The sequence below is a fragment of the Psammomys obesus genome, unplaced genomic scaffold (assembly GCF_907164565.1).
Source record: "Psammomys obesus unplaced genomic scaffold, mPsaObe1.curated_primary_1811, whole genome shotgun sequence".
NCBI lineage: Eukaryota > Metazoa > Chordata > Mammalia > Rodentia > Muridae > Psammomys > Psammomys obesus.
The window spans coordinates 10,256,299-10,282,550 of NW_026596039.1; the positions used below are offsets into that span (position 1 = coordinate 10,256,299).

General features: G+C 42.5%; 1 protein-coding gene across 1 annotated transcript; it reads right to left on the reverse strand.

Moving 5' to 3' along the window:
• Positions 1-13,334: 13,334 nt before the first annotated feature.
• Positions 13,335-25,859, reverse strand: Rexo2 (RNA exonuclease 2). The gene is made up of 7 exons (XM_055622318.1): positions 25,637-25,859; positions 24,661-24,744; positions 20,553-20,630; positions 19,837-19,948; positions 18,405-18,513; positions 16,744-16,797; positions 13,335-13,779 (listed from the first exon to the last, which is right to left on the reverse strand). The coding sequence occupies exons 1-7, from the start codon at positions 25,781-25,783 to the stop codon at positions 13,650-13,652; spliced, it is 714 nt and encodes a 237-aa protein (XP_055478293.1). The 5' UTR covers positions 25,784-25,859; the 3' UTR covers positions 13,335-13,649.
• Between the last annotated feature and the right edge of the window lie 393 nt (positions 25,860-26,252).

The window sequence follows — 26,252 nt, forward strand, 5'->3', positions numbered from 1 at the left end:
TCCAGAAATGGAAGCGACAGAGATTGGAGAGACGGCTCAGGAGGTAAGAGCACTGGCTACTCTCCTAGAGAAGCCAGGTTTGAGTCCCAGCTCCCACATGGGACTAACAATCTTAAGTGACTCCAGTTCCATAAGATTTGACACCCTTTTCCGACCTCTGTAGTCACCAGGCTCACTTGTGGTGTGAATACATGCAGACAGAACATTCATAAACATAAATGTAAGCAACACGCAAATCATGCAGTCTACACTAGTTTGTGATAGCACCCCAACAAATTAAACATGTCTCCAAGTACTCTTCAGAAATCCCTAGACAATAGGAAGTGAAGAACTCCACCTTTGCTTCAATCTGCCTCAGGGCAAATGGGAAGGTTTCTGTTCATGCTGGGTCAGGAGCTGGTGCACCTGCTGGGGAACTTGCTCTTTGAGGTCTCCAGCTCACTGGATGAGCCTGATGAGCCCGCTCAATAACTAAACAACCTCTGTACTGAAAATCTATTGACCCAAAGTTAATCATATCTCAGAAGTATGTTCATGGAGACTGTGGCTTAACCAAGTTGACAGATAAAAGTAACCACCACACGCTTGTTTTTATTGACTTTGGTTTTTGTTTTGTTTTGTTTTTTAATTGTGTATGTTGGGGGGTGGACCACAGCATGTGCCCTGTGCTTGTGTTGCAGAGGACAACTTGCAGAAGCTCTTGTCATCTTGTTGCGGCTGGATCTCTTCTTGTTTCTGCTCAGCAGTGTACTCTAGGGTAGCTGGCCAGAAAGAGTCTGTGTAATTCTCTTGTCTCTGCCTCCCATCTAGGAGTTCTGTAATTAATCCAATCTGGAATCTGGCCTTTTCATAGGATTTCGAGGTCTGAGGCTCAGGCTTGGCTCTAAGTAGTAAATAGTGACAGCCTCAGTAAACACAGAGATAAGTCTATAAAATGTATCTTCTAAATCACTGGGGCCTGATAACTTTGAAGAAAGTTCATGTTCAGTAGGAAAACACAAAAACAAAAGAGCTCCCCCTCCACCCCCTGCAGTGTACATCCTGTCTTTCTTGGACTCTGAAGATTGCTTGGAGACACGTTTTATCTGTTGAGTCTGCTGTTATAAAATACTTTAAACTGAGTAACCTGAAACATAATTTTTGAAATATATGTTTGTATTTATATGTATGAGTGTGTTGGGGTTATGTATGTGTGTGTTGGGGGGTGTGTATGTGAATGCAGCACCCATGGAAGCCAGAAGAGACTGGATCCCCTGGAACTGGAACTATAGGTGGTTGTGAGCTACCTGATATGGGTTCTGGGAATCAAACCCCAGTTTTTTGCCAAGAGCAGTACTCACTCTTAAGCATTGAGCTATCTCCCCAGCCCCTGTAAAAAACAAATTGTTGCTTTCATTTTTGGAATCTGGAAAATTCAAAACCAGGGATAAAGTCCACTTTCCGGTCTTAGCAGACTAGACTAGCCTCAAACTCACAGTGATTCTCCTGCCTCAGCCTCCTTTGTGTGTGCTGAATGGTAGGTGAGTCCCTGACCCCTGGCTTCTAGCTTTGGTTCTTAAATCCACCATTTGGACACTTCAGGATACCATGAGAGCAACCAATCAAGACCTTAGCAGCTTTTGAATCCCAGTAATCATCAATGCATAGTGACATTCAGTTTCTAGCCCCACAGCTTCTTCCAGCAGTGCAAATGACAGGAGGCAACTTCTTCCCTGTGCTGACTTGACCTCCCTCTTGCATGCACTGGCTGAGAAGACAGACCTGCCAACCTCCACCCACACGAGCCAGGTCCTTAAATGTCTGTCTGCCTATCTCTCTCTTTTTCTCTCTGCCTGTATATGTCTCTTTCTTTGTCTTTCTCTGCCTCTCTCCATGTCTCTCTGTCTCTGTCTGTTTCTCTCTCCTTTCTCCAACTGCTTCTCTCTGGAGTACCTGGCTAACATAGAAGCCATTAAAAAAAAAAAAAAAAAACATGCAACACATCTGAGCACATAGCACAGATCTTTGGATGGCAAGTAGGTGCTTAAGATGATCCTCAACAAACCGGAAGGTGGAACAATTTTTCAGACAAGATAGTTGACCAGGAATTGGAGGAATAATGAGGAGGTTAGTAGAAGGCTGGGTTATAGTCATGAGAAGCTTCTAGAATGGTGGACACATTCTTTCTCCTAACTATGGCAATACCTTTACAGGTAGCGACTTAGCGAAAGTTATAGAATTTCATTCCTTAGTTAGTACCACTATCATATGCCATTACACACCTGATAATGCCGAAGATCCCGAAGACCAAACAAACTTAACTGTTGGCGAGGATGCGGAGCAAGCAAAACACTCTAGGTAGGCAGTGGGATTGTAAAAAACAGAACAATAACTTTAGAATACAGTCAGCCATTTCTTGAAATATTACATATATATTTACCAAATGACCTAGAGCCACTTCATTCCAAGGTGTTTTCCAAGAGAAGTAAGAAGTCTATAAAATATCAAATATGGACACCTAGGCACAGTACTGGCATACTCAATGTGCTAGCATTTGCACCTTTGATAAATACTATTGTGGGCAATGGAATTGTGACAGAAAAATCTAATGACGAATGCAGATGGACACCCAAGTCAAGGCTGCAAACTCAAATAATTACTGAAAATGTCCTCAAAATGCAATTAAAAACAACCTTTCTAACATTAAGAAATTAAAATGTATAGCCATACAAAGGCTTGTTCATGTACATCTTTATTTGTAACACTCCCAAACTGGAAAGAACCCAAACATCATCAAAAGAGAAAGGGAGAAACAAATTATGGTATATCCATACAATGGAACACTACTAAGCAATAAAAAGAAATGAAATGTTAATACTTGTAACAATATACATGACTCAAAAGATAAACATGCTAAGGGAAGACGTTTAAACAAAGAGGAGAGGTGACAGAATTTCATTTACATGAAATTCCAAAAAACTCATCTTAGAGTGACAGACAGGGATTATTCATGGACCAGGAATTGGAAGAAGAGTGGGGTGGTTGGTAGAAAGATGGATTATAAAGAGTCAGGAGGAAATTTCTAGTATGGTGGGCATGTTCTCTATCCTGACTGTGGTAATGCTTATACAGGTACAGACTTGAGAAAAGCTATAGAATTTCATTCCTAAAGTTATTGCCATTTATTATATGGAGATTGTACTTAGGGCCCTTTGTAAAATACGGCTATATTTCAATTATTCATTACATGTCCTAATGGTTTGTGTTTGTACATTAACCAGTATCTAAAGTTTGTCACAAACTACACTTGTCTGTTAAATCGACTGTCATCTCTGAACAATCATGCCACCTTCAGTTTTGTTGACATAACAGCTCCTCACTCCAGGGACTGCATCTGCACAACATAGCTTCCCTCCGAGCCCCTCTCTCCACTGCCATGTGTAACATGTTGTTCACCTGAAACAAGATGCTTTCAGCACAGTTGCTATGACAATTAAATGAGCTAATAACTGTTCAACATTTAAAACAAGGGTCAGCAAGATGGCTTGGGGGATAAAGGTACTTGCTGCCAAGCCTGATGATCTGAGTTTGACCTCTCAGACCCACTTTTTGGAAGGAGAAAATGAACTCCGACAAATTATTCTCTGATCTCCATACATGCACTGTTACACACACACAAGTACAAAATAAAATAAATACAATGTAATACATTTATAATAAAATACAAAATAAAACCAGGTCTCACGGTCTTGGCATTACTTACATTTAGGGGTTGATAATTTTTTATTTGGGAACAAGCTTTTGCAATTTAGAATCCTTGACAGAACGCTTGGTCTAGAGCCCACTACATGTCAGCTGTACTGTCCTTAGCTGGGCCAACTAAAATTGTCTCCAGACATGCCTACGTATGCCCGAGAAACAATGCCCACAGTTGTGAAATATCAGGTCTGTGTTAGGAGACCCTTTCTCCTTTCTCCCTTCTATCCATGGCCACTGCATCACACAAAGGCCATGTAAACTACTTCCCTCCCTTCAGAATACCACCTGGTTTGGCCAGACCTGCCCTTGGGCTCAGGTCAACCTCTCCAGAAGCCACTGCAGCACAGCACTTCCCACGCCACCCTCACCTGTGGCTCTCCTGCTGCAGAACAGGCTATCTTCACATCTGTGCGCTCTCCCACCAAGCCCCCAAAGACACAACACAAGCATCATTGACTCTGCCTGTGTTACAGTTTGTGCTATACAGGCCTCTGCTGCTGGCTCCTACTCACCGCTTCTCTCTCTACTCTTGGAACCCTGCAACAGTCAATGCCTTTGGAATCACGTTAAGCAGTTGAAGAACTTGGAGAAAGACTATGCTGACTGGAACACTTCATGGTAAGGGTTAGAATGGATTTCCCCAATAACAGGCCCTTTCTCCCCAGAAGAAAACATTTAGTTTTGCTCAACAAAAGGGGGAAGAAAAAAAAAAGGATGAATAGACTGGATTTAGTTGAAAAATGATATGCTTAGAAACTTGGTAGAACTAGGACTATTTTCTTAATCCTGAATTATTATATTTTTTATAATATAAACATTCTAGCAGCTTGTATATCCACTGAAGGTCTAACCTTGACAAATGTCAATGTCACCTTCTCACTTACGTTTGCCCGGAAGTCATTTGATAAGAGTTTTGCGAAGTGTATTGAAGTCCCCTGAGATCAAATTTTTACAAAGGGTCAGAAGGGTTTGTTTCTTGATCTACAAACTTGGAGGTCACCACTGCATCTTAGGACAGTCTATCCCAGAGTCACCTGCTATTCCAAAGTTGTCTGACTAGATGGGCTGCTTATTGATTTATGAAACCAGCAAAAGTCCAGGGGATCCAGCACCCTCTTCTGACCTCCCCGGGCACCTGCACACGTAAGCATAGCATACACTCATAAGCATACATATGAGTGAAAAAAATAAACCTTTAACATGTAGAGAAAAAGACTAAGTTACAGGGAAAAGGCAGATGCTGCATCCGGGAAGTGTTTGCAAGGAAGGACGATGGCATCCTAAAAACACTGATAGGGTTTATATTCCTTAAAAAGACACCGCTTCTATAACAGACAATTAATATATACAAAAACTCCATGAAGAATGGCAATTGGACAAGAAGTATATAAAAAAAGTTAAACCTAGTCTATAAGTAAAGAAATAGATATAATTGAAAAAACTGTATCTCCTCCTAAATTGTCAAAAAATTATCTTTTAATATTTTCTAGTATTGTTCACTTAAGGACAGAGAAATGGGCTTCCTTGCACACGGCTAGTGGTAGTCAAAATTAACACCAAATAACACATATAAACACAAAATCATAGTCTATGATCCAAGGATGATTACAGTACCAGGGAGCCCCGGGCTTTCAAAAATAGAGACACTAAAATCAAGACTGTAATAGGAAAAGGGAGGAATAGAATAGAGTTTCAAATTGCAGTTTCAATATTATTTTCACTGCAGGAATTTCAATAAAGGTACTTTTTATTCATCTAAGTACATTCTGTTGTTTCAAGCTGCAAGTAAAAAATTTATTCAATAACTGTCATAAAAAATTACCTGCATAAAGACTGTGTGTGGGGAGTCTAATACATCTCTGTTATAATTAAAAAAAAAAAAAAAAAAGGAGAGAAAATAGATTTAGCAAAATACACCTGGACGCTAAAATACAATCTACTAAATAATACTTGTCTTAAGGGGAATGTTCAAACAAAATAAAACACCACTGGAAAAATTCTAGATGTGGTCACAAACACACGTTTGTACGTGTGATGTGCACGTGTGTGGTGTAGGCACATATGTGTGTAGGTGCACACCCATGCACCCAAATGTACAGACCAAAGGAGGAGGTTGCTTTGTGCCCTACTCCCCCCAGCTCCTCCTTACTCTCAGGAGGCAAGTGTTTCCCACTGAACCTAAAGCTAGGCTGTCCCAGTGAACAAGTTCCTGCCCCCAGGAGTGCCGGAGTTAGTGTTTGCAGCCAAACCTAGCCTTTTTATGGAAGTGCTGGGGATTCGAACTCAAGTCCTCATGTTGTGCAGCTAGTGCTCTTACCTACTGAGCTAGCTCTACTGCCCTGTCACAAATATATCTTAAGCGAAACATTTTGACATTAATTTAAAAAATCATAAGCTGGGCATGATATTATATAACTTTAATCCCAGCTCAGGAGACAGAGGCATGTGGATCTCTGAGTCTGAAGCCAGGTTGGGCTACATGAGTTCTAGTTCAGCCAAGGCTAGTGAGACAGTCTCAAAAGAAAAGGGGGATAGAGAAATGTTGAACTAAAGGTGTGCTCACTGCTCTTCCAGAGGCCCTGAGTTTGAGTCTTACTCACAACATCAGTTGGCTTACAACTACCTGTAACTCAAGCTCCAGGGGATCTGGTGCCCTCTTCTGGCTTCCGTGTGGACCTGCACTCATATGACATACAAACATACAGATAAACATAAATAAAAATAAATGTCAAAAACAGTAATGAGGGACTAGAGAGATGGCTCAGTGGTAAGAGCACTTGCTGTTCTTTTGGAGGACTCAAGTTTGAGTCTCACCACCTAGATGACCTGTAACACCAGTTTCTGGGGAATCTGACATCCTCTTCTGACCTCCTCGGGCACTAGGTACACACATCTCACACAGATATACACATACAGGCAAAATATCCATACACACATAATTTTTTATTTTAAAAATGTAATAATAACACACATTTGGGGAATATTTTATATATGTCACTCATGCAATACTAGCAGGAGAGAAGGGTCAGTGGTTGAGAGCACAGGCTACTCTTCCAAAAGATCCAGGTTCAACTCCCACATGGTAGCTCACAGCCATCTGTAATTGTCCAGATGGTCCATCATGTCCTTATTCATCAAAATGAACAGCTTTTGTTTTCTTTTACCCATAAGGACCCGATAGACTCAAGGCTGTAGCAGTCTAGACCCAGCCATGGTTTCAGCAAACGTTTACTTACTCTTCTGTAGAATCTGGGGTCTCTTTTCCCTCACTCATTACATTCCATCAGGCGATTCCCTGGTGTTCTCCTGAATCTGTCACGTCCTTTGCTACCGTTTTCTGTGCCCCCACCCCTTCACATCTTCCTCAGCCCCACACCAGGTGCCAGCACCTCTGCACCGTCCTACACAGTCTGCCAGCATATGAAGTTGATGAGCTCAGTGAGTATGCGCCCGCCACTTCCAGAACCAGCACAGTCAGACTCTTCAACAAATGTAAATTAAGCCTTCAATATAGTTAAAATTTAAAAACAGTGAACCCTTAATCTCATTTCTTACTATCTACTAAATAATATTCCAAAACTGTTTATTACATATACTAGCCATTTAAGTAGCTCAAGCTATATGTTTTCTTAAGCATGAATAATTCTTCCATATGACTTACAATGATTTACCAGCAGCCTAGAGCACCCTATTCCCAAGTCTTTCAGTTACTCAGTGTATAAAAATACATTCTATCCCTGTCTAAAATAACTGCTACATGCCACAGAAAACATCTATTTAAGCTCTTCAGACCAACATGAAATTTAGGATTTAATTAAAATCAAACTGTGATTTTTTAAATTTTCCGTTAGCATTTGAAACACCAAGATATTTTAACCTTACCCTCTATCCACCACCCCCAAACCCCCTTAACTGTGTCCTTTTCCTTCCCCAGCTTCAGAAAGGCAACATCAAAATATCAAAGGCATTGTGGCTGAAGGTTACAACTTCAGAATGTCAGACATACAAAAACAAAGTTTAAATCTCTAAGGAATTTGCTCCACTCCCGGAAAGACTTAACAAGCTCAACAGATGAGCAGAAAACATGGACAAAGCAGTTTAAGCCATTTGTTTCTCTGATTATTACCACACAATGGCATCTCAGCTGGACTACGATGAGGATGTTGTCCAGGTCCGTTCATGCTGGACTGTTTAAAAACTATGAAGGAATTAATAAGCATGTTAAGAGGATAGCGATATACGGACCTGACACGGCTGTTACATTCATCAACCCACAGCAGCTGTGGTTGCCTGCCAAAGACCTGTACAAGACAGCCCCATCAATATGGGGCTCCAAGACCCCATGCCGAACTGAGGAACTTTGGGCAGTTAACAACTACTTGGGAGGAGGAGCCATATTTTTTTTTAGTCCTCTAGCTGTTGGTATCTTGTCCAAGCTACAGTAAATCCCCACGTATGCTCATGAGAGCAACCAAAATTAATCCGGTGGATCACAAAAGAACAAAGACATGAAAGCAGGGGTGGGGTGGGGGGCGTCTTGTAGGAGGGATTCAATGGATATGGGAGAGAGAGACTAACAAGGGTAACATTGAAAATGGGAGGCGTCTTGTAGGAGGGATTCAATGGGTATGGGAGAGAGAGACTAACAAGGGTAACAGTGAAAATGACCAAAATGTATTATAGTCACATATGAAGTTATCAAGGAAGAAAGCAATTTTTAAGAGCATAGTTGGGTGTGGTGGCATACACTTTTTCCCAGCACTAAGAGGGAAAGGCAGGTGAGCTCTCTGAGTTCCAGGCCAGCATAGTGAGCTACACAGGTAAGAGCCTTCCTGTCTCTAAACAAACAAACAAAAAAATAGTAGTAGTAAAAATAAAATATGATGGTGATGATGATGATATAGCATATAGCTACTTTTCTATAAGAGGGTTTTAGACGAACATTCCAGATGTAAATACATCTATGAGTCCCAAACTCCAACCTGTCATGCACACATTAAATCTATGGTTTTTTTAGTTGGTTTAAAGTACAATGAATGAAAAGAACATAATTGGAATTTTCAGAAAATCAAATTTATCCCATTTAAGGTACCTCTTCTTTCTTTCTGAACTTACAACCTCCCTCGTTTTAAAATATATCTATGAAACAGCAGTGACAGCAGATGGTGTTTGTAACATCCTTCTTTGGCAAAGAAGAGGTTGCGCTTCCTAAAGACTATCCAAATGCTGCACAGTTTAACCTCTGATAAAGCTTAACGCTGCATAAAACAAATGCTGAAGACAAATCAGCTGCAGTGACGCTGGCTCACGGAAGGGCACCTAAGCTCTAGATGCTTGCATTTCTGCCCCTTCCTGGGGTACTCAGCTGTTCTTTATTGTCCCTACCTGTTCTTTCCAGCCGTCTCAAAGCTTCTGCTGGTTCTATGTATATGAAATGACTGACTACCACAAGAACCTATTCCACGGATCTTAAAAACAGAGTCACGTGGAATTAGGTAGCAAAGTATTTTTGAACCTCTAATATGAAAAAGAATGTAAAAAAAAAAATGACTGAAAGGGATCAAAGTATAAGACACGGGAGGGAAAGGACTGAGTGGGTGGGAGTGCCTGCTGTGTATGCAGGAGCGTGGCTGGCTGCGAGCGCCACTGCCACCATCATTGTGAGGGGTGAAAACAGGAGGATCTCTGGGGTTTGCTGACTGGCAGCCTAGCTCCAGGCTCAGGCAGAGGTCCAGTGTCAAGCAAATAAGGCTGAGTGACTGATAGAGCAAGACACTGGCTGACCTCTGTTGGTTTCCACACATATTCATGGGCACCAACACCTACAAGGACACACACACACAACCACATACATACTTTTTTAAGAAAGATATTCAACATTATACTTGTCTGCAACTAGATTGATCCACATAATTTGTTAGCTGCTAAATGGAACTTACCTATACTATCCAATACGAACAACTCAGAACCCAGAGGCGTCTCCTCCTCCACCTCAATGGGTGACACAGTTGAATTCTTTTGAAGGACAGGACTTGACTGTCCCTCACCTTATTAACAAAACATCAGTTCCTTAGACCACTTTGACACCGACAGAAAAGCAAGCGCCCCCTAACTTACCTGCTTTCTGTTCCTGGTAAGAATCAGGAAGGAATGTTACTTTCCCTAAGAACACAGGCCAGGGTCCCCAGGTTCAACTCCTGCAAGCTGCTTCCATTACATACTAATCCTAAAACAGAATTCTTCTGAAAATGATTTATGGATTAAGGAATTATGGGTTAAGGAATTATGCATGCTTGATGCGAGCGAGTGTGACGACACCCACAGCAATAAGGACATATTCATCAGTCATACAACCCAAGTCACTTAATGTGTCCTGGATCACGTGAACCCTGGTGAGCCAGGATGTTTGGTCACGGGATGTTTTCATTTGCACATGAACTCTGTTTCTGCTCCATGTTCCAGTTTCCCCATTTCCAGCATCCAGAGATGCCCTTGTATACTATATCCTAAATTAACAAACCATGTGCAAAACTGAGCTCACTAAATAGTATCTCGGAACCTCCACTTCCAACTTGCCATGCTCAATCAGCCTGTTTCCTAGTGGGATGCAGACATAAATCCTCGCCACTGCAGGCTCTGAGAGCTGGTCATCCTTTACTTGACAGTAGGTCCTCAACCGGAGAGGATTTCTTCATTTACACTTTTACTGGGCTCTTTGGTTTTAAAATGAAGGCTTTGTGTGAATATCTACAATTCAATCTTCATTACAGATGCACAGCATATAGCAATAAATATATAGCCTAATTGCTCTTGCCTTCATCAAAAGACATGAACTCTAATGGCTTTTGCTGCCATCAACCTGCCGCATGTGGCTTACCATAGCAACAACCAATGTTCTACTGTCTCTACTGCTTTTTAATTTTCCAAAATGTGAGGCTATTTGGGTGAACCTGGGTCACTTGAGTACAACACAAGGTGATCAATGTGACAAACCTGTACTTGATGGGACTATTATTTTCTCCTTTACAGCACACATATGTAAGAAGACCAGTTTGGCTGGGCCTGGTAGCTGGCACACATATTCAATCCCAGCATTCAGGAGGTAGATGAAGGAAGATTTCGGTGAGTTCGAGGCCGGGGCCACAGAGCAAGACTGTCTTTAAAAAAAGAAAAAGGCCCCATGAATTTCTCTCTGCATCTGTCGGCTTTTTGTCTGGTTAGTTTTGGCTGTTGTTTTTTTAAACTGATATACTGTTTTGTGAATGAGAGCACTCAGGCATCTGACCTCTGTGAAATACTGTTGGGAAAAGGGGGGAGATCTTGCCACACTGTACACTGGCTTTAGTGCTCAAGGAGATTATCGTTAGGTGCTGCTCCTGTCAGCAACACCACACCTAGCCACCCCCATACACAGCATAATCCCTACTCAGAGCCACCAGTGAGAAGCCCCAGAACAGCAGCCTCTGCGGGGCACACACGCCAACATGTTTTTGAGCTGAAGTTATGTCTAAACTAATCTGAACTGCAATTCATGTCACAGAAATTGTACTTAAAGAATCCCTAGGAGACCCAGAGTGCCAGCACTATATATAGAACTCTTTTTTAATTAACTGTTTTTCAAAATAGGGTTTCTCTGTGTAGCCCTAGCTGTCCCAGAACTTACTCTGTAGATCAGGCTGGCCTCAAACTCAGAGATCTGCCAGTCTCTGCCTCCCGAGTGCTTCGATTAAAGGTGAACTCCTCAGTTTTTAAGGAGAGTGAGAAAACAGTGAACTAGTTGTCAAGCAATCGTGTCTTTATGCAGACTCACATCGGGCCAGGGCTGCAATCATTCCACTAAAAGCAATGTGGGCTTTATTTCAGCGTGACAGGACTCTACTGAACAAGATTCAGAACACAGGACTAGGTCAGGAAAGACTTTGTGTGACAGACAGTGCAGAGGACCTGAATTTGGTTTTCTGTACCCTTGTTGGGTACAGAATCACCAGTTACTCCAGCTCCAAGGGATCTGACGCCCTCTTCTGAACTTGGAGGGCACCACACACAGACACACCTGCAAAATTTGGCCAGATTTCATAGCAGATATCCTGCCTAACAGATGTTTACATTACAATTTGTAACAGTAGCAAAATTGCAAAAGTAGCAATGAAAGTAATTTTACAGTTGGGGGCCATCAAGACATGAGGAACTGTGTTAGAGGGTCACAGTGTTAGCAAGGTTGAGAACCACTGACTAGATGAAACCTTAAGTCCATAGCTGTGTGAGACCAGGGTTATTTCTGTTCTCTGACATGGCATATACCAATATCCGTGATTTAGAAAACCAGAATAGGTACTATAATTAGGAGTAGGGCTTCCATCTCAAACTCTGGATTCGAATTCCAGCTCCTGCTATACTATTAAGTTCACTTACCCGAACCTCAATTTTCAGTTATCTGAAAAGTGAGGTTAATAATGCCCAACGAAAAGAATTGTTAGAATGAAGTTGAAGGCCGTGGTTAGAGAACCCAGCTCCGTGCCTGCAGCACAGTAAGTGTAGGATTCCCTGAGCCTGGAGTTTGCTGTGAAGGTCGTGAGCCACCATGTGGATGCTGGGAATAAAGCTCGGATACCCTGGAAGAGCAGCCAGTGCTCTTAACCAAGACATCGCTCCAGCCCCTCAAACTTTCATTACATATGTGACCCTGAAGCTGTACTTGATCATTTGGTTCCACTAAAACTTCATCTATCTCCCTGAAGATGTCTAGGAGCTACACCTCAGCCACATTCCAGTGTTTCCTAGGTGAAGAAATGAGATTACTCAAGTCCACCGCCTAGGGCTTCTGCATGGGTAACTCACATACACTAGGACCATTCTACTCTTTACATGCAAGAACCATGTAGCTAAATGAGGATGTAACTTGAGACCATCATAAAAGTCCCTTTCGGTGGTGGCTCACAGTGAGAGGCTGGCCATCCTTTCCCAATTCTAAACAGCAGAATGAGGTGCCCAAGGAAACCAGACCACTTCTACAGGTGACTCTACTGGCCCCACTGGCAAGAGAGTCACTTCGGTCCATTGGTTTTGACCAGCTAAGCTGGGAGTTAACATATTTACACTGAGGGGTTGGGCACTTAGCTCAGTGGTATAGCACTTGCCTACCAAGTGCAAGGCCCTGGGTCCAGTCCTCGCTCTGAAAAACAAACAAACAAACAACATATTTACACTGAAATCCCTTCTTGGCTACTTACCTAAGGCAACAGGCTAGTTTTGGCCTAGACGCCCAACAGAGAGACTGCCTTGTACATAGTCTCTAGCCAAAAAAGCCCAGGGACTGTGTAGAGAACCCCAGGTACTTACCTGGATTTCCTGACCGTGTTGGAGGGCGGTCTATCCCAGAGCTGTTAACTGGGTAATGAGGAGCCCAGATCTTCTTAGAACCTAATTCCTCTCTCTACTCTTGGTGTGTAAAGCAAAAGAGAGTTTACTTCCCACACAACTTAATTCAATTGCGTTTTGAGAATTTAAGCCTTAGCCATACTACTTTAAACAAAACAAAACAAAAAAACCCTTTCCCAACAACTGAACTGCTACAGAATAGATGGTACAGAAAGGGCTGCATTTCAATAGAACTAGCTTTATTTATTTTTTTTTTTCAAACAAAAGGAAAGGCCTATAAGCAAATGCAGGTGTGGACTGAAGGGGTGGGCGTGGCCTGAAGCTTACAAAGGAGTCACTGTGTTGTAACAGAAACAGCAGATCAGAAGAAACAAATAGTGATATCTTGTTTGCTTGAGGAGCCTGGAGATGCAAAGTTAACTGAAAAAAAATTCTCTTTTCTTTAGAAAAGGTGCTGTGCCAAGTTATCAGCAGGAAAGAGGGACACTAAGGTGGCTTCTGGAGAGCTAGGCTGTGCAGCTTGAGAACTGGCATCAACTCACAGTCTTCTCATTTTCCCCATTTTCTATAATTTTCCTCTTCTTTTCGTCTGTCTTTTTCTTGAAGATGTTATTTCGGTAAAACTGAAGCTCTTTGATGCTTTCGCTAATGTCATCGAGTGCCCTACAAGCAAACACACCACACTGAAAAAAAAAAGGTCCCAAACACTACAGATGAAAATCGTGACTTCTTACAAGTCACCTAAGAACAGGTCAGTAGCCGCAGGCTGGCGTGGAGAGACGTGGAATGCTGTAGTGGTACTAGGTGGTGCTGGTGTTCACTTTCATTTTTAAAACTTCCCAAATTGTTTCAGAGGACTTGATGTGTTTGAGGCAGAGGGGATCTCAATTAACCATCTCCTAATGTCCTCTGCAAAGCATTTACTAACTTAACACGTACAATAAATTCCTAAGAGCCTGTGCCACACATATAACACTTCTACAAATATAACTGACCATATTCATGGAATACTTACCAGCAGCCCAAGACCCAGAGTCTGGGAAACACTATGCAATACTTGGGGATGTCCTTACACAGATTTTTACCGACATACCCACCGCAGCTCATGACTCAGCCATCCTAATGAAGGCCAATTATCCAGATCAGACAGTACCAAGCCATAAAGGAGGCTCTGCCGCCTCTCTTGTGGTAATTTGTGCTAGGACCAGTAACAGCCTGCCTCCACCTATTAGCCTTTCTTCTCTAACATGCTGTTTCTCAGCAGTTGAAGCCTGAGAAATGAGGTAACCGAGAGTATTAAAATGGTGGTATGCAAGTAAATCAATACACTGTGGAGGGCTAAGGGCCTCTTCTAGAGAATTCACCGAACAAACATCAGTGCAGGAGTTATTTTATGGCACTCATTTCTGTGACTAAGGCAATAATGTGCGTTCCTAAGTCATATATATATATGAGGACTGAAACTCAAAAATATAGCTTCCCACCCCTAGTTGAAGAGCTCTCAGCAAGTGATGATTACCAGAGGTCAAAGGTGGGGGTCAATTTCTTCATGGCAGGGCCACCCATATGAAAGAAGACAGAGAGGTGTGATGGACTACACCACAATCTCAGCACTTGGGAGGCCGAGGCAAGCTGATCTCTTGAGTTTGAGGATAGCCTGATCTAAATATAGTATATTCTAGAACAGCCAGGGCTGTCCAAAGAGACCTTGCCTCAAACACACACACACAAAGAAAAAAAGAAAAAAGGCAGGAAGGAGACATTTAAAGAACATTTAAAAGAGCTGGGCACAGTGGTGCACATCTGTAATCCCAACACTCAAGGAGGCAGAAGCAGGCAGATCTCTGTGAGTTCGAGGCCAGCCTGGTCTACAAAGCAAGTCCAGAATAGGCAACACTACACAGAGAAACCCTGTCTCAAAAAACAAACAAAAGAACGTTTTAGTGATGGGAAGGGTAGGAATTAGGGATAGATATGATCAAGATACATTATAAATATGTATGATATTGCCAAAGAATACATTTGAAATATTATTTGGAGATATACATAATCACATTATTTTTCACATATACATGTGTATGCATGTGTAGGTCAGAAGACAACTGAGGATATATCATCCTCAGGAATGTAATCCTATTTGTGACACAGGGTCTCTCAATGGCCTGGAGCTCCCCAACTAGGGTAGAGTAGCAGATCATGGAACCCTAGGGACCCTTGTCTGCTTCTTCAATGCTGAGAACAGCACACACCACTTTACCCAGTACTGTAACATGGATTCTGGGGACTGAGCCTACATCTTATGATATGAGGAGGGTGCTTTCCCAAATGAGGTTTTTCCTCAGCCTCAACAATGCATCTCATATTACAACACTAAACTCTGAAACTGACCAGAAATCTAAAAAGTACTTTTAGAAGCCACTGTGTGGCAAAGCCTGGCTCAGTCTTGGCATAAGTTTATGTACAGTTATGAGTTATGCCATCTTGTATGAACAGCCACATTTCTTTTTTTAGAAGTGTCTACATATTGTATTACAAAGACCTGTCTTCTTCAAACCTACTTAGGGGCATGACGATGAACAATGTAGCTAACTATCAGCTTCCTAAACTGGAAAGGAGCTCTTGAGATGGGCCAGTGGGGATACCTCTGCTAAGCCTGCCAATCTGAGTGAGTTCAACCGGCAGGGCCAACTCCTGAAAGTTGTCCTTTGTATCTTCACACGTGCACCATGTATACATACACACACACACACACACACACACACACACACACACACAAGCATTCACATTCATGGACACAAACATACAAACACATCAAAGCATTCACACTCAGACATACACACACAAACATGCACATATGTACAAACATACACTATACAAGCATTCACATTTGCACACAAATAATAATAAAATCTAAAAAACTCCAAAATCCAAAAAATTCCAAACCTCATTGTTTCTGATAAACTATCTTACACCTGAATAAGCTGGCTATCATTTGGGGACACTCCCTGAGAGCACAATAGGCCATTCTAGGTCGGGGACTAGTCTTTCTGTGATTCCTCAAACTGTACCCTACAGAGTATCAACGAATCAAATCAGCATTCAGTATTGTCAACTAAGTAAATCAGTAACCAAACGCTCCCCTTGGACTGTCCTTATCCATCCGCTGTTCTTTCTAAATGGCTCCAAATTTTAAAAGAAACAGTGCATGCCTGGGGTTGCAAGCAGACACACCAGGAAAGCAAAAGCGCCAGGTAGAATAACTGCCTTATAGGAGAGTTTACAGAGTTCTGACTGCAGGTGGCTATGGATTGGTGTCCTTGCTGAGAGGTTTCTACACAGGTCACAAATTGTTTCATAGTACTTCCAAACCAAGTTTTAAGAGTGTAACAGACTATGTGACTAAAAACAAAACAATAGCAACAAAGATAGGCCCCTGCTGAGAACAGAATCAAGAAGCCTGACTAGCATTCTTGGGACTCAGGGTAAGAAAGTTACCCTTCCACTACTCAGACTTATCTTTTACAGAATAAAGAATGAGAAGAAAGATTATTATTAAGAACTCAGGACTGGGGTTAAGTGTGTGAGTGTGTGTCAGACTAGCAGGCCCTTGGAAGGTCCCAATCTTACCTGTGAGAAGCAGCCTTCTTCGGTGCAAATTCATAATCTTCTGGATACCAGCGTCTATACACAGTAAAAATTATAAACTCTCAAAGGAAGCTGTCTCAAGCACACTAAGCAATCACCTTCAAGTCATTTATCTACTGGTTTCTGTTTGAGACAAGGTCTCAGGTAACCCAGGCTGGCCTCCTGGATCCTCCTTGCCTCCGTGTCCACAGTACTATAACAGACACCTGTTATAGTACTCAAACAGACTCAAACCCAGGGCTTCCCTACAAACTAAGCAAGTGCTCAACCAACTGAGCTACATCGCCAGCCTCTTCTGAGTCATTAATTAACACTGAGAAAGGCTTTTTCCTCTCTTCACCTGAGATACTCTCTTTAAACAAGTCTGTCAATGCAGAGGATTCTTAAGTCTCTAACATCAACCCAACCCTTGCAACAACTTCTGTCCTACGTATCTAACTGCCTGCTGGGTATCTCCACCCAACCCGCTAGACACTTCTAATTTAATACCTGTGAGACCACACATCTTTCACACCCTTCCATGAGGGCAGCTCTTATTCCTTTTCTATCCACCTGGGCTGTTTCAGCTGGTAACACCACCCCCTTTCTACTGCTTCTCTTTCCTCACTACCTCACCCAAGCAGCTGTCATGCCTGCTGACCTTAGCAAATGTTTACTCTCCATCTCCCTCACAAGTACTCACTGGTCATTTCCCTCCCTGGTGTTTCCATCCTCGGGATGATGTACAAGCCTCCTTTCTTCCTCCCACTTTACTTGCCACCTTCTAAGCAGAATGATAATAATCTTCTCTCATCCTTCCATTAAAACTTTCCCAAAGGCATTGCATCCTTAGTAAATGACATCAAACACCTCAAGCAGGCACACAAGCCCTTCACGGTTGAGCCTTGGTTTCACCTTTGCCAACTCCAAGCTTTCCACCTCAGCATTAACAAATAATATACAATTTTTTTTAACATTTCTCTCCCTCCCCCCCTTCTTTTAAAAGACAGGTTCTCATTGTAGCTCAGGCTGGCTTCCTGATCCTCCTGCCTCCATCTTCCCCAGGGCTGGAATTACAGGTGTGCAGTCTATGCAGTGCTGGGGCTCCCAGCCAGGACTCCTTGCATGCAAGGAACCGCTCTACTACCTGTGCTGCACCCCACCACCCCTGTGCCCGCTTTGTCTCAGCTTCCCTAGCATCTTCCCATCTCTGCTTGCATTCAGGAATGTCCCCTCTAAGTCTCATTCAAAAGGCGGTATGCTAGCTAAAGCTTCTGACTCCCCCTTCTGCTGCAGCATCCTAAGCGCCCCCTGGCCCCCTGATTGTGCATGCATATTCCCACCACGCAGGTCCCCCAGAAGTTTACTTTTAGGGTGTCTTTTTCTACACCTCTGTCAACTCACTGGACTCTGAGCTACTCAGGAGCTTTTCATCTCTATATTCTCAGTGGGTAAGTCAACGCATAAATTCTCTGGTTTAATGAAATCTGTGTGGAACACTTCTGACAGTTCTCCCAGGCCTCACCACTCAAACTATATACAGACTGGGATGAGGAAGGCAAAAACCCATTCAGCATCCTTAATTCTAGTCCATTATTTTTGACAAATTCTCGACTAAAACATGCTACAAGAGGCAATATATGGATCCTAAATATAGCCCTTACCTGCACAGCTCTTTAACAGTGCTCACATCAATTATCCTATAATGAAGATGTTTCATGAACTGGGGCATGTGTTTGTCAAGAAACTTCTTATCTGCATGAACTGAGTTCCCTAGAAAGACATGAAGCATACCGCGTCTGCGCATTTCTAACAGTGTACAGCACGAAATAAACATTCACAGATCATATTTGAAATGAAAGTTAATTTTCTTTTCTTTCAAATGGTTTCTAAAAGCATCTCCAGATGTCTCCATCAAGTCTAAGTACGTCAGGGTAGGTTACAAACACAGGTTCCTCAGCAAGTCATGAGTCTAGCTCACAATAAACTCTTGAGCAGTCTCTTGTGGGCAGAAGAGCTGTCTAGCACTCCACACTCTTAAGAGTTTAACTCTGTTACTTTCCAGCTTCATACAGGTGTACAAACTTGTTCCCAGTGTCACAAAATCCACACTACTAGCACTAAAAATTTAACTGAATCATATAGTAGATAAACCTTTATTTTACATTCCAATGTTTTTGACAAATTATATCCATATTCATGTTTCCATACAGTAATTTATATCATTAAACACTGGATTTTAAATGAGAACTTTAAAATAGACATCAGCCACATTGGCTAGGGGAAAAAAAACAAAAAACATTTATACAATATATGCTCTCATATGCAATGCCAAAATTTTTCCTTGTATTTAAAGTGTTAGTTATCATATTAATTTACATACACAAATTCAAGCACACCCCCACAGAACATTACCTTCCCTCTGACAATGTCAACCCTTTAAATATCCTAGTATAATAGACCTAGTCTCTTTAAAAGTCAATGTCACGGGTGTGGGGGGCCACAAAAAAAGATAGGTGAATGACTTTAGACTAACCAACTAGAGATAAAATAACCAAATAAAATATATATGACCAATGACTACGTCTGAGTTCAAAAACAGACACTTCAGGATACTTTAAATGTGGCTGGGTACCGCAGATACTCTTGAATGTTATTAACTATTTCCAATGCAATAATAATATTATGTTACATAGGAAAATGTCCTTACTCTTATAAGCTGCTTGAGGGGGACTTTAGGAAGGAAGTGTCACAAAGCCTGCGGTTTATTTTCAAATGTCCAAAAGCAGCAAGAAAAAAAATATAGGAAAAACCAACATGGCAAAGATTAACAATGACCAAATCCAACTTTTCTGTGCATCTGGAATGTTTTCCGTAATAAAAATAAGGGGAGGGTGGGCTTTTGCTGAGTTCCTCTGTGTTTTTCAGGTCTCAGATCAAGTTCCAAGCCATTTCACTGATACACAAAAGTGAGACGTTTGCTCTGAATCAGGTGATTGGAAGGCAAGGATGGTCTCAGCTGGTCTCTCTGGAACTTCAGTCTCTTGAACTACTATAGAAGACTATCTACACGATAGACATGGGATTGGATTTTACCTGCAAGCGGACAGAGCCCCGGAGGAGTCTGCTGTCGTACAAAGGACAGAAATTCATACTCTGCCTGCTGCAATGTAATTGTACTCTCCTTCACTGCCTTGGTAAGACCAGACTGCAAGAGAGAACCCCAGCCCCCACCAGAAACACATGAAGTCAGTTTTCAAAGGCATCCGGAAATGAAACTTCACTTCTAAAACAGGTAAATACAACCACGGCTGGACCAGTTTTAGGGGCTCAAATCTGAACTGAAACTGCCATCATTACACCAATTTTGTGTCTTAAAGAATCCGAACCAAATTAAGTTATGCTCCTGATTGTTAATAGCACTTCCACAGTCAGAAAAGATGGAGCTCAGAGTCCAAGCATAGAACCTCTGGGAAGAAACAGCTACTAAGAGCAGAGCCGTAGTCCCCTTTTTCTGTGGGTTGAGGTCTAATCTTATCCAAAGACTGACTTGAGTAACACTTGAAATTCCACAATGCGTTCGCGACAGACTGAATGCAGAAGAGAAAATAAAAGAGGACATTCAGGAGAAGGTGATCTCAAGAGGTCCCAAAGATGAAAAGTGAACAAGCAAGCAGCTGCCCAGGCTTGCCAAGCCTTCTTCATCTAACCCTTTTATAACACCTTCCACCAAGGGCACAGAATTCAGATGTGCGAGCAACAAGCTTGTGACTGATCCCCAAAGCAGCAATCTTGTTATTTGGTAATGTTACCTTCCCATGATGCTCCTTGCACCAATCTGACATGCTGTCCAGCAACTCATCTGGCTGTTTGATAATCAGGTTGGGGCCCTGTGGGTGGGAAAAGCCATTAGTCATCTAGAATCAACAGAGGCTGGAAATGATGGTGCACACCTTTAATCGCTGCACTTGGGAGGCTGAGACAAATAAGGATCTCTTTGAATTTGAGGCCAGCCTGGTCTACATAGAAAGTTCTAAGCCAGCCAGAGTTCCAGAGTGAGACCCTTTCTCAAAAGAATCAACAGAAATAACCCTACTTTCAAATTGCATGTATTTATGAGTGTATTGGGAGAGGGGCATATATGCGTATAAGGTCTGAGGACAGCCTTGAGCCCTTCCTCAGGAGCCGTCCACCTGGGGACTAGGGCTTGCCAATGAAGCTGGCTAGCAAGCCTCCAGAGCCTCGCCTCTCCACTTCCCCAACACTGGGGTTACAGATGCACACTGCCAGACTGGCTTCTTAGAAAGGTCTGACAGTCTAAGTCAGGACCTTCCACATACACAGCAAGCACTTAACTGACCAAGGTATCACCCCAGACATGTTTTGTTGTTGTTGTTTTTAATACATATTTATATTTGCATATGAAACTTAAAGAAAATACATAAGCTTTGGAGAGGACAATCAAATACATCCAACAGATTGATATATATGCACTGTGAACAAAGTTATACTCTGTAAGTTTTAGAAGTTTTATATTTAAGAAGCAAATGTTTTTAAAGATGTAACTAATAATATCTAAAGAAAAAATGGCCCTTAAATTCTCAGTTCCATTTATTAATTCAAATTTTAAAAATTTTATTTTTAGTTATGTATATGCTCACATGACTGTGTATATATGTGCTGGTATCCCTGGAGGCCAGAGGGCATAGATCCCCTGGTGTTGGTGCTATAGGCAGCTGTGAGCTGCCCCACACGGATGCTGAGAACTGAACTCAGCTCCTCTGTAAAAGCAGTGTTACACTACCTGACTACTAAGCCATCTCTCTAGCCCTTAAGTTTTATCTGTGCATGTACAAACTCACAAAGACACACACACACACACACACATAACACACATGCATCTGGGGTAAAAAAGCAACTTGAAAGAGTCAGTTCTTTCTGACACCAAATGCAGGTCATCAGTCTTGACGGCAAGTGTTTTTACCCACTAGGCCAGCCAACCAGCAAGGAAATAAAACTGTAAGTCTGTCAAACAGCCTAAATGTGGAATTAAGCAAATGATTTTTGTTTCTCCTTTAAGATAAAGGTTATAAGATCAGGTCTTAACAGAATGCGAGGAATTACAGTTACCTGAACTTTCTAAAGAAAGACTGTCTACTACTTAATGCAAGGAATTACAACTAGTCAAGTGGTAAAAATAGATTTCCTTCACTGAAAGGAATGCAACTTTATATAATCAGTAGTCTTTATCCTTTTTTAAAAAGTATTGGTTTTATTTATTTATATGCAAGAATGCAAGTACAATGCATTCCTCTCTCTCTTCCCCCCTCCCGTGTGTGTGTGTGTGTGTGTGTGTGTGTGTGTGTGTGTGTGTATACATCAGAGAACAACTTTCAGAAGTTGGTCCTCTCCTTCTACCATGTGGTTCCTAAGGATCAAACTCAAGTTGTTAGGCTTGGCACAGGACCACTGCCTCCCTGAGCCTCAACAGCTTAAATTCTACAGTTAGTCTAGAACTGCACTAAAATGGGCCTGTTGTCTAAAAATGTAATGAAATATAAAAACAGATGTTGACCATCTTGGTGGAGAAATAAAAACTATGTCTAAAAAAAAAATGAAGAACAGAAAAGACATACTATAAATCTACTGACCTCATCTAGACTGCCCTCTGGCAAACTAATTAAGTAAAACAGGCCGCTTCTACCAGCAAAAAACACTTTCCTAAGACCCTTACATGAGAATAAAACATACTTCCCACACAACTGACATACCTTAAGTATTTTCCTAGCACCTTTATCCTCATATGACTTAAACCGTTGAACAAATAAGCCATTCATGAACAACTGTATGGACACACACTGGAAAGTTCCTCCCAGTACATATCAACCAACTTTTGATCCATTAAACTGTATTTCAAGTCATCCAGAGTCTAAAAGAAAAACACTTCTTTGGCCAAGGATAAGCAGAGCTGGCAAAATAAAGACACCTGATTGTTTATCACCAAAAAATTCCAAGTCAGAAAAATAAACCTAATGCTCTGGGCTCATTTTATACAGATTTGAATGAAACTGTTTAAGGAAATAGAAGAAACAGTCTCATGGTTCTCCTCCAGACAATAAGCCTGATGCTACTAGAAGACGGGAATTCATCTCTAAATACCTTTTCCATTTTTCGGTTTTGTTGCTGTTGTTTTGAGACAGAGTCTCATTATGTAGCCCAAAATGACCAGAAATTCACTCTGTATGTCAGCCTGGCCTCAAATCAGAGATCCCCCTGCTTCTGCCTTCTGAAGGATTAAACGTTTGTGGCATCATGCTAAAATTGCCTCCTCTGTTTTGCCTACCCAGGGAATAAAAAGTCCTAACTGTAGACAGGAAATGTCTGCGACTCCAGTGTCCACCAAGTCTACGCTCTGAGAATCTAATTTATTAACAAGCATCCGTACTTCATTTCTATTGGTTTTGCTGCTGAAATTTTATTTCTATGTGTATGCATGTGTCTGGTCAGGGTACCCATAGAGACCAGAAGAGCGCCATCAAGTCCCTTAGAGCTGGAGTTATGGGTGCTTGTGGTAAAGGTACTGGAACATAGACACTTGTCTTCATGATTGAGTAGTACAGGCTTGAAGTGCTGAGCTATCTCTCCACCCCCATGTACCCCTGGCTGGCCTGGAGCTAGCCATACAGATCAAGCTGGTCTCAAACTCCCAAAGATCCACCTGCCACTGCCTCCCAAGTGCTGGGATTAAAGACGAGTGCCACTACACCCTGCCTATTTTGTTTTTTAATGACTTCAAATATTGAGGACAGTATTAAGGTCAGGGAGTTCATCTTTTAAAATGCTTCATGAGTGGCCGAAATGCAAATACTAACAGGGGTATCTTATTTGTTTTCCTAAATGTTTCAGTGAAAAGCAGCATGTACATACACCAGGCATGATGGCACAGGCCTTTAATCCCAGTTCCCCGGGAGGCAGAGGCAGGTGTTGATCCAGGACAGCCAAGGCTACACAGAGAAACTTGTCTCAAAAAACCAAAACTAACCAAAACAAAACAAAAAGCAGCATGTACAAAGTTTTATCCTGGCTGATAAGCTCACCACAAGAACACATTCTAGAATTGTTATCAATAGACTTTTAAGACCCTAACACAGACATGCAGAAAGCACACATCCCAGCTGAAAAGGCAATCAGCCATCTGGAACAATGGGTGCTAAATTCAACCAACTCAGACCAGAATGTCACTGGTCTGCAAAGCACACATATGAATATGTTTTTCCTTATAATTCACTAAGCAACTTGATGTAAAAACTACTTACATACATCAACATTGCATCAGGTATCCTAGAGGAATCACAAGAATGACAACAAGGGACTCTAGAGGTGATGCAAAGCACACAAGAAGTACTGCATCAAGTTAAAGGATATAAGTGAATGAGATTTGGATCCCCACAGGAGAAACCTGGAACCAATCCCCTATGGAGTGAGAAAGGGATGACTAAATATGAGATTAAAGCCAAAGTTATGACATGGAGATGGGAAACTCTGGCAGCTGTCACCAAATGTGATGAGACCGTACCATAGCAGGCTGGATACTGGTTAGGGGCACTTGATACTGCCTGAGTTTAGAGAACAGTTTAACCAGCTTCCACAATATCTAGCCAACTGCTCTTGAACAAGCCCCCCATTCACGACTATTGTAGCATGGGGGGGGGGGTAATAAATGTCAACGGAAAAATGAATCCAGTTACATGAGGTGCATTCTGTTGGTTCTAGGACCAATTCTAACATATTGTATAGATTGCCCTACTATACTGCATTGGACCTTAATCTGCTAGGTTTTTCAATTAGGTTGGAAGAAGTCACCTTTAGATTCCCAATGCCCCTTAAGCGGTACGAATGTATTTACATGGCATCACCTACTTCAGCCAAAATGTTAAGGTCAGAGTCAGTTATCAGACAGGCCATCTCAATAATCTGATCCTTCTCAATGTCCAATCCTGTCATCTGCAAAACATAAGTAAAAAAGCATATAACACATAAAACCTCTTTTTTTAAACCTCTCCTGCCCAAGTTTATTTAATAGGGATTCCTTTGTGCACATTCAGCTTACAATCTATGATGTTTCCTGCGCAGTGCTCGGGGTAGTAAGTTCTGAGTACTCACAGGCTGCCACAGACCTGTCCTGTGGGCCAGCTACTGTCAAACACTGTTTGTACTGGGAACAGACGCAAAGTAAGCAGGATGAGCACAGCACTTGATTACGGACAAAGTGAGCTCACTAACATTACTTCTCACAAGTTTACAAAGGTTTCCAACATCTGATCTTTATCATAATCTAACTTTAAAAGTTTACAACTAAACTCATTTCGTAAGGAGAAAACTGGGGCTCGAGACAGGCCTAGGTATGAATGCGTTAAAACTGAAAAAGGTTCTGGTTCCCGGTGCACTTTGAGTAACTTGAATCTTCCACTGGGGCCTCAATTTTCTCTTTTATGGAATGAGGGGTAAGGCTGAGTCATCTCCTGAGTCCTAGCTTAAGCAACCTAGTCTTTTAAGGCTAGGAGGTGGGGGCGGGGGGCGCTCAGAGTTGCTGTCCCCACCCCCATCCTCCATCCTGGCCGCAGAGACACAGAGAGTTAGGCAAATTAATATCTGGGTGGAGGTCGAGGCTGGGGAGGGGGTTGATTCACGGATGGCTCCACCCAGATGGAAAGAAAATCTACAGTCCAGCACAGTCCCAGAACCCCGCAGAACTTCTGGCTCGGGCTCCTGAGGCCGCGCTCACCTGTCGCACCTGACACCCGGATCCCAGCCGCCTCCCGGGACAGGTGGGTCCCTCGGTCCCACGCGCGAATCTGCGCTCGCCTCCCCGCACCCCTCGGCCGCACTCTCTCACCTCCAGGTCCACCCAGACCATCCGCTGAGCCATGCTCTCCCCTGCCGCCATGGCTGAGCCACCTTCGCTGACACCTCGCGCCCCGAACTGCCCGCGTCTGCCACCCACGTCCCGCAACAGCCTGGCGCCCAGGGATACGCCTAGCATCACCCGGCACGAGCCGCCACGGCCCCAGCCCCGCCGGCCCAGCGCGCGCAGGCGCCACAGTCGCTAAACGTCGCAAACCCACGGGGAGGTGCCGGGAGAAGACTACAAACCCCGGCACGCTGCGCGTCTGCTCGCCCTCCACAGCCATGCTCGACTGCCGAAAGGTCTGGTGGGAGTGGTAGTCTTTGAGCCAGCCTCCAGCTCCCCTCCCCCGCCACGTGTTTTCAGATGTTACGGGACTCGCTAGTATTTCACGACTAAAAGTTTGTCTGTTTCCAGGAGATAGCATTCCTGAGTTTTTATTAGTTCTAAGCTGCGGAGTTGAAAATGTTTAACTTCCAAAAAAAAATCTGGTTGACTGTTTTTAAGAGTTCTTTTAATGTATCTTTTCCTTATTGCGAGCCCCCCTCCCCATTTCTTTACCTGCCCCTCCCTTCCACGTATTGAGTATATTTCTTATTTACTTGGA

What these genes read in the sequence shown, in the direction of transcription:
- Rexo2 (XM_055622318.1), bottom strand. Translation starts at nt 25,783, where the DNA reads ATGCTAGGCGTATCCCTGGGCGCCAGGCTGTTGCGGGACGTGGGTGGC. An exon ending in GGGGCTCTGTCCGCTTGCAG is followed by an intron (nt 18,514 to 19,836) that starts GTAAAATCCAAT and finishes ATGTCTTTCTAG; the next exon opens with GGAACTCAGTTCATGCAGAT. An exon ending in AAGAAGGCTGCTTCTCACAG is followed by an intron (nt 13,780 to 16,743) that starts GTAAGATTGGGA and finishes GTTTGCTTGTAG; the next exon opens with GGCACTCGATGACATTAGCG.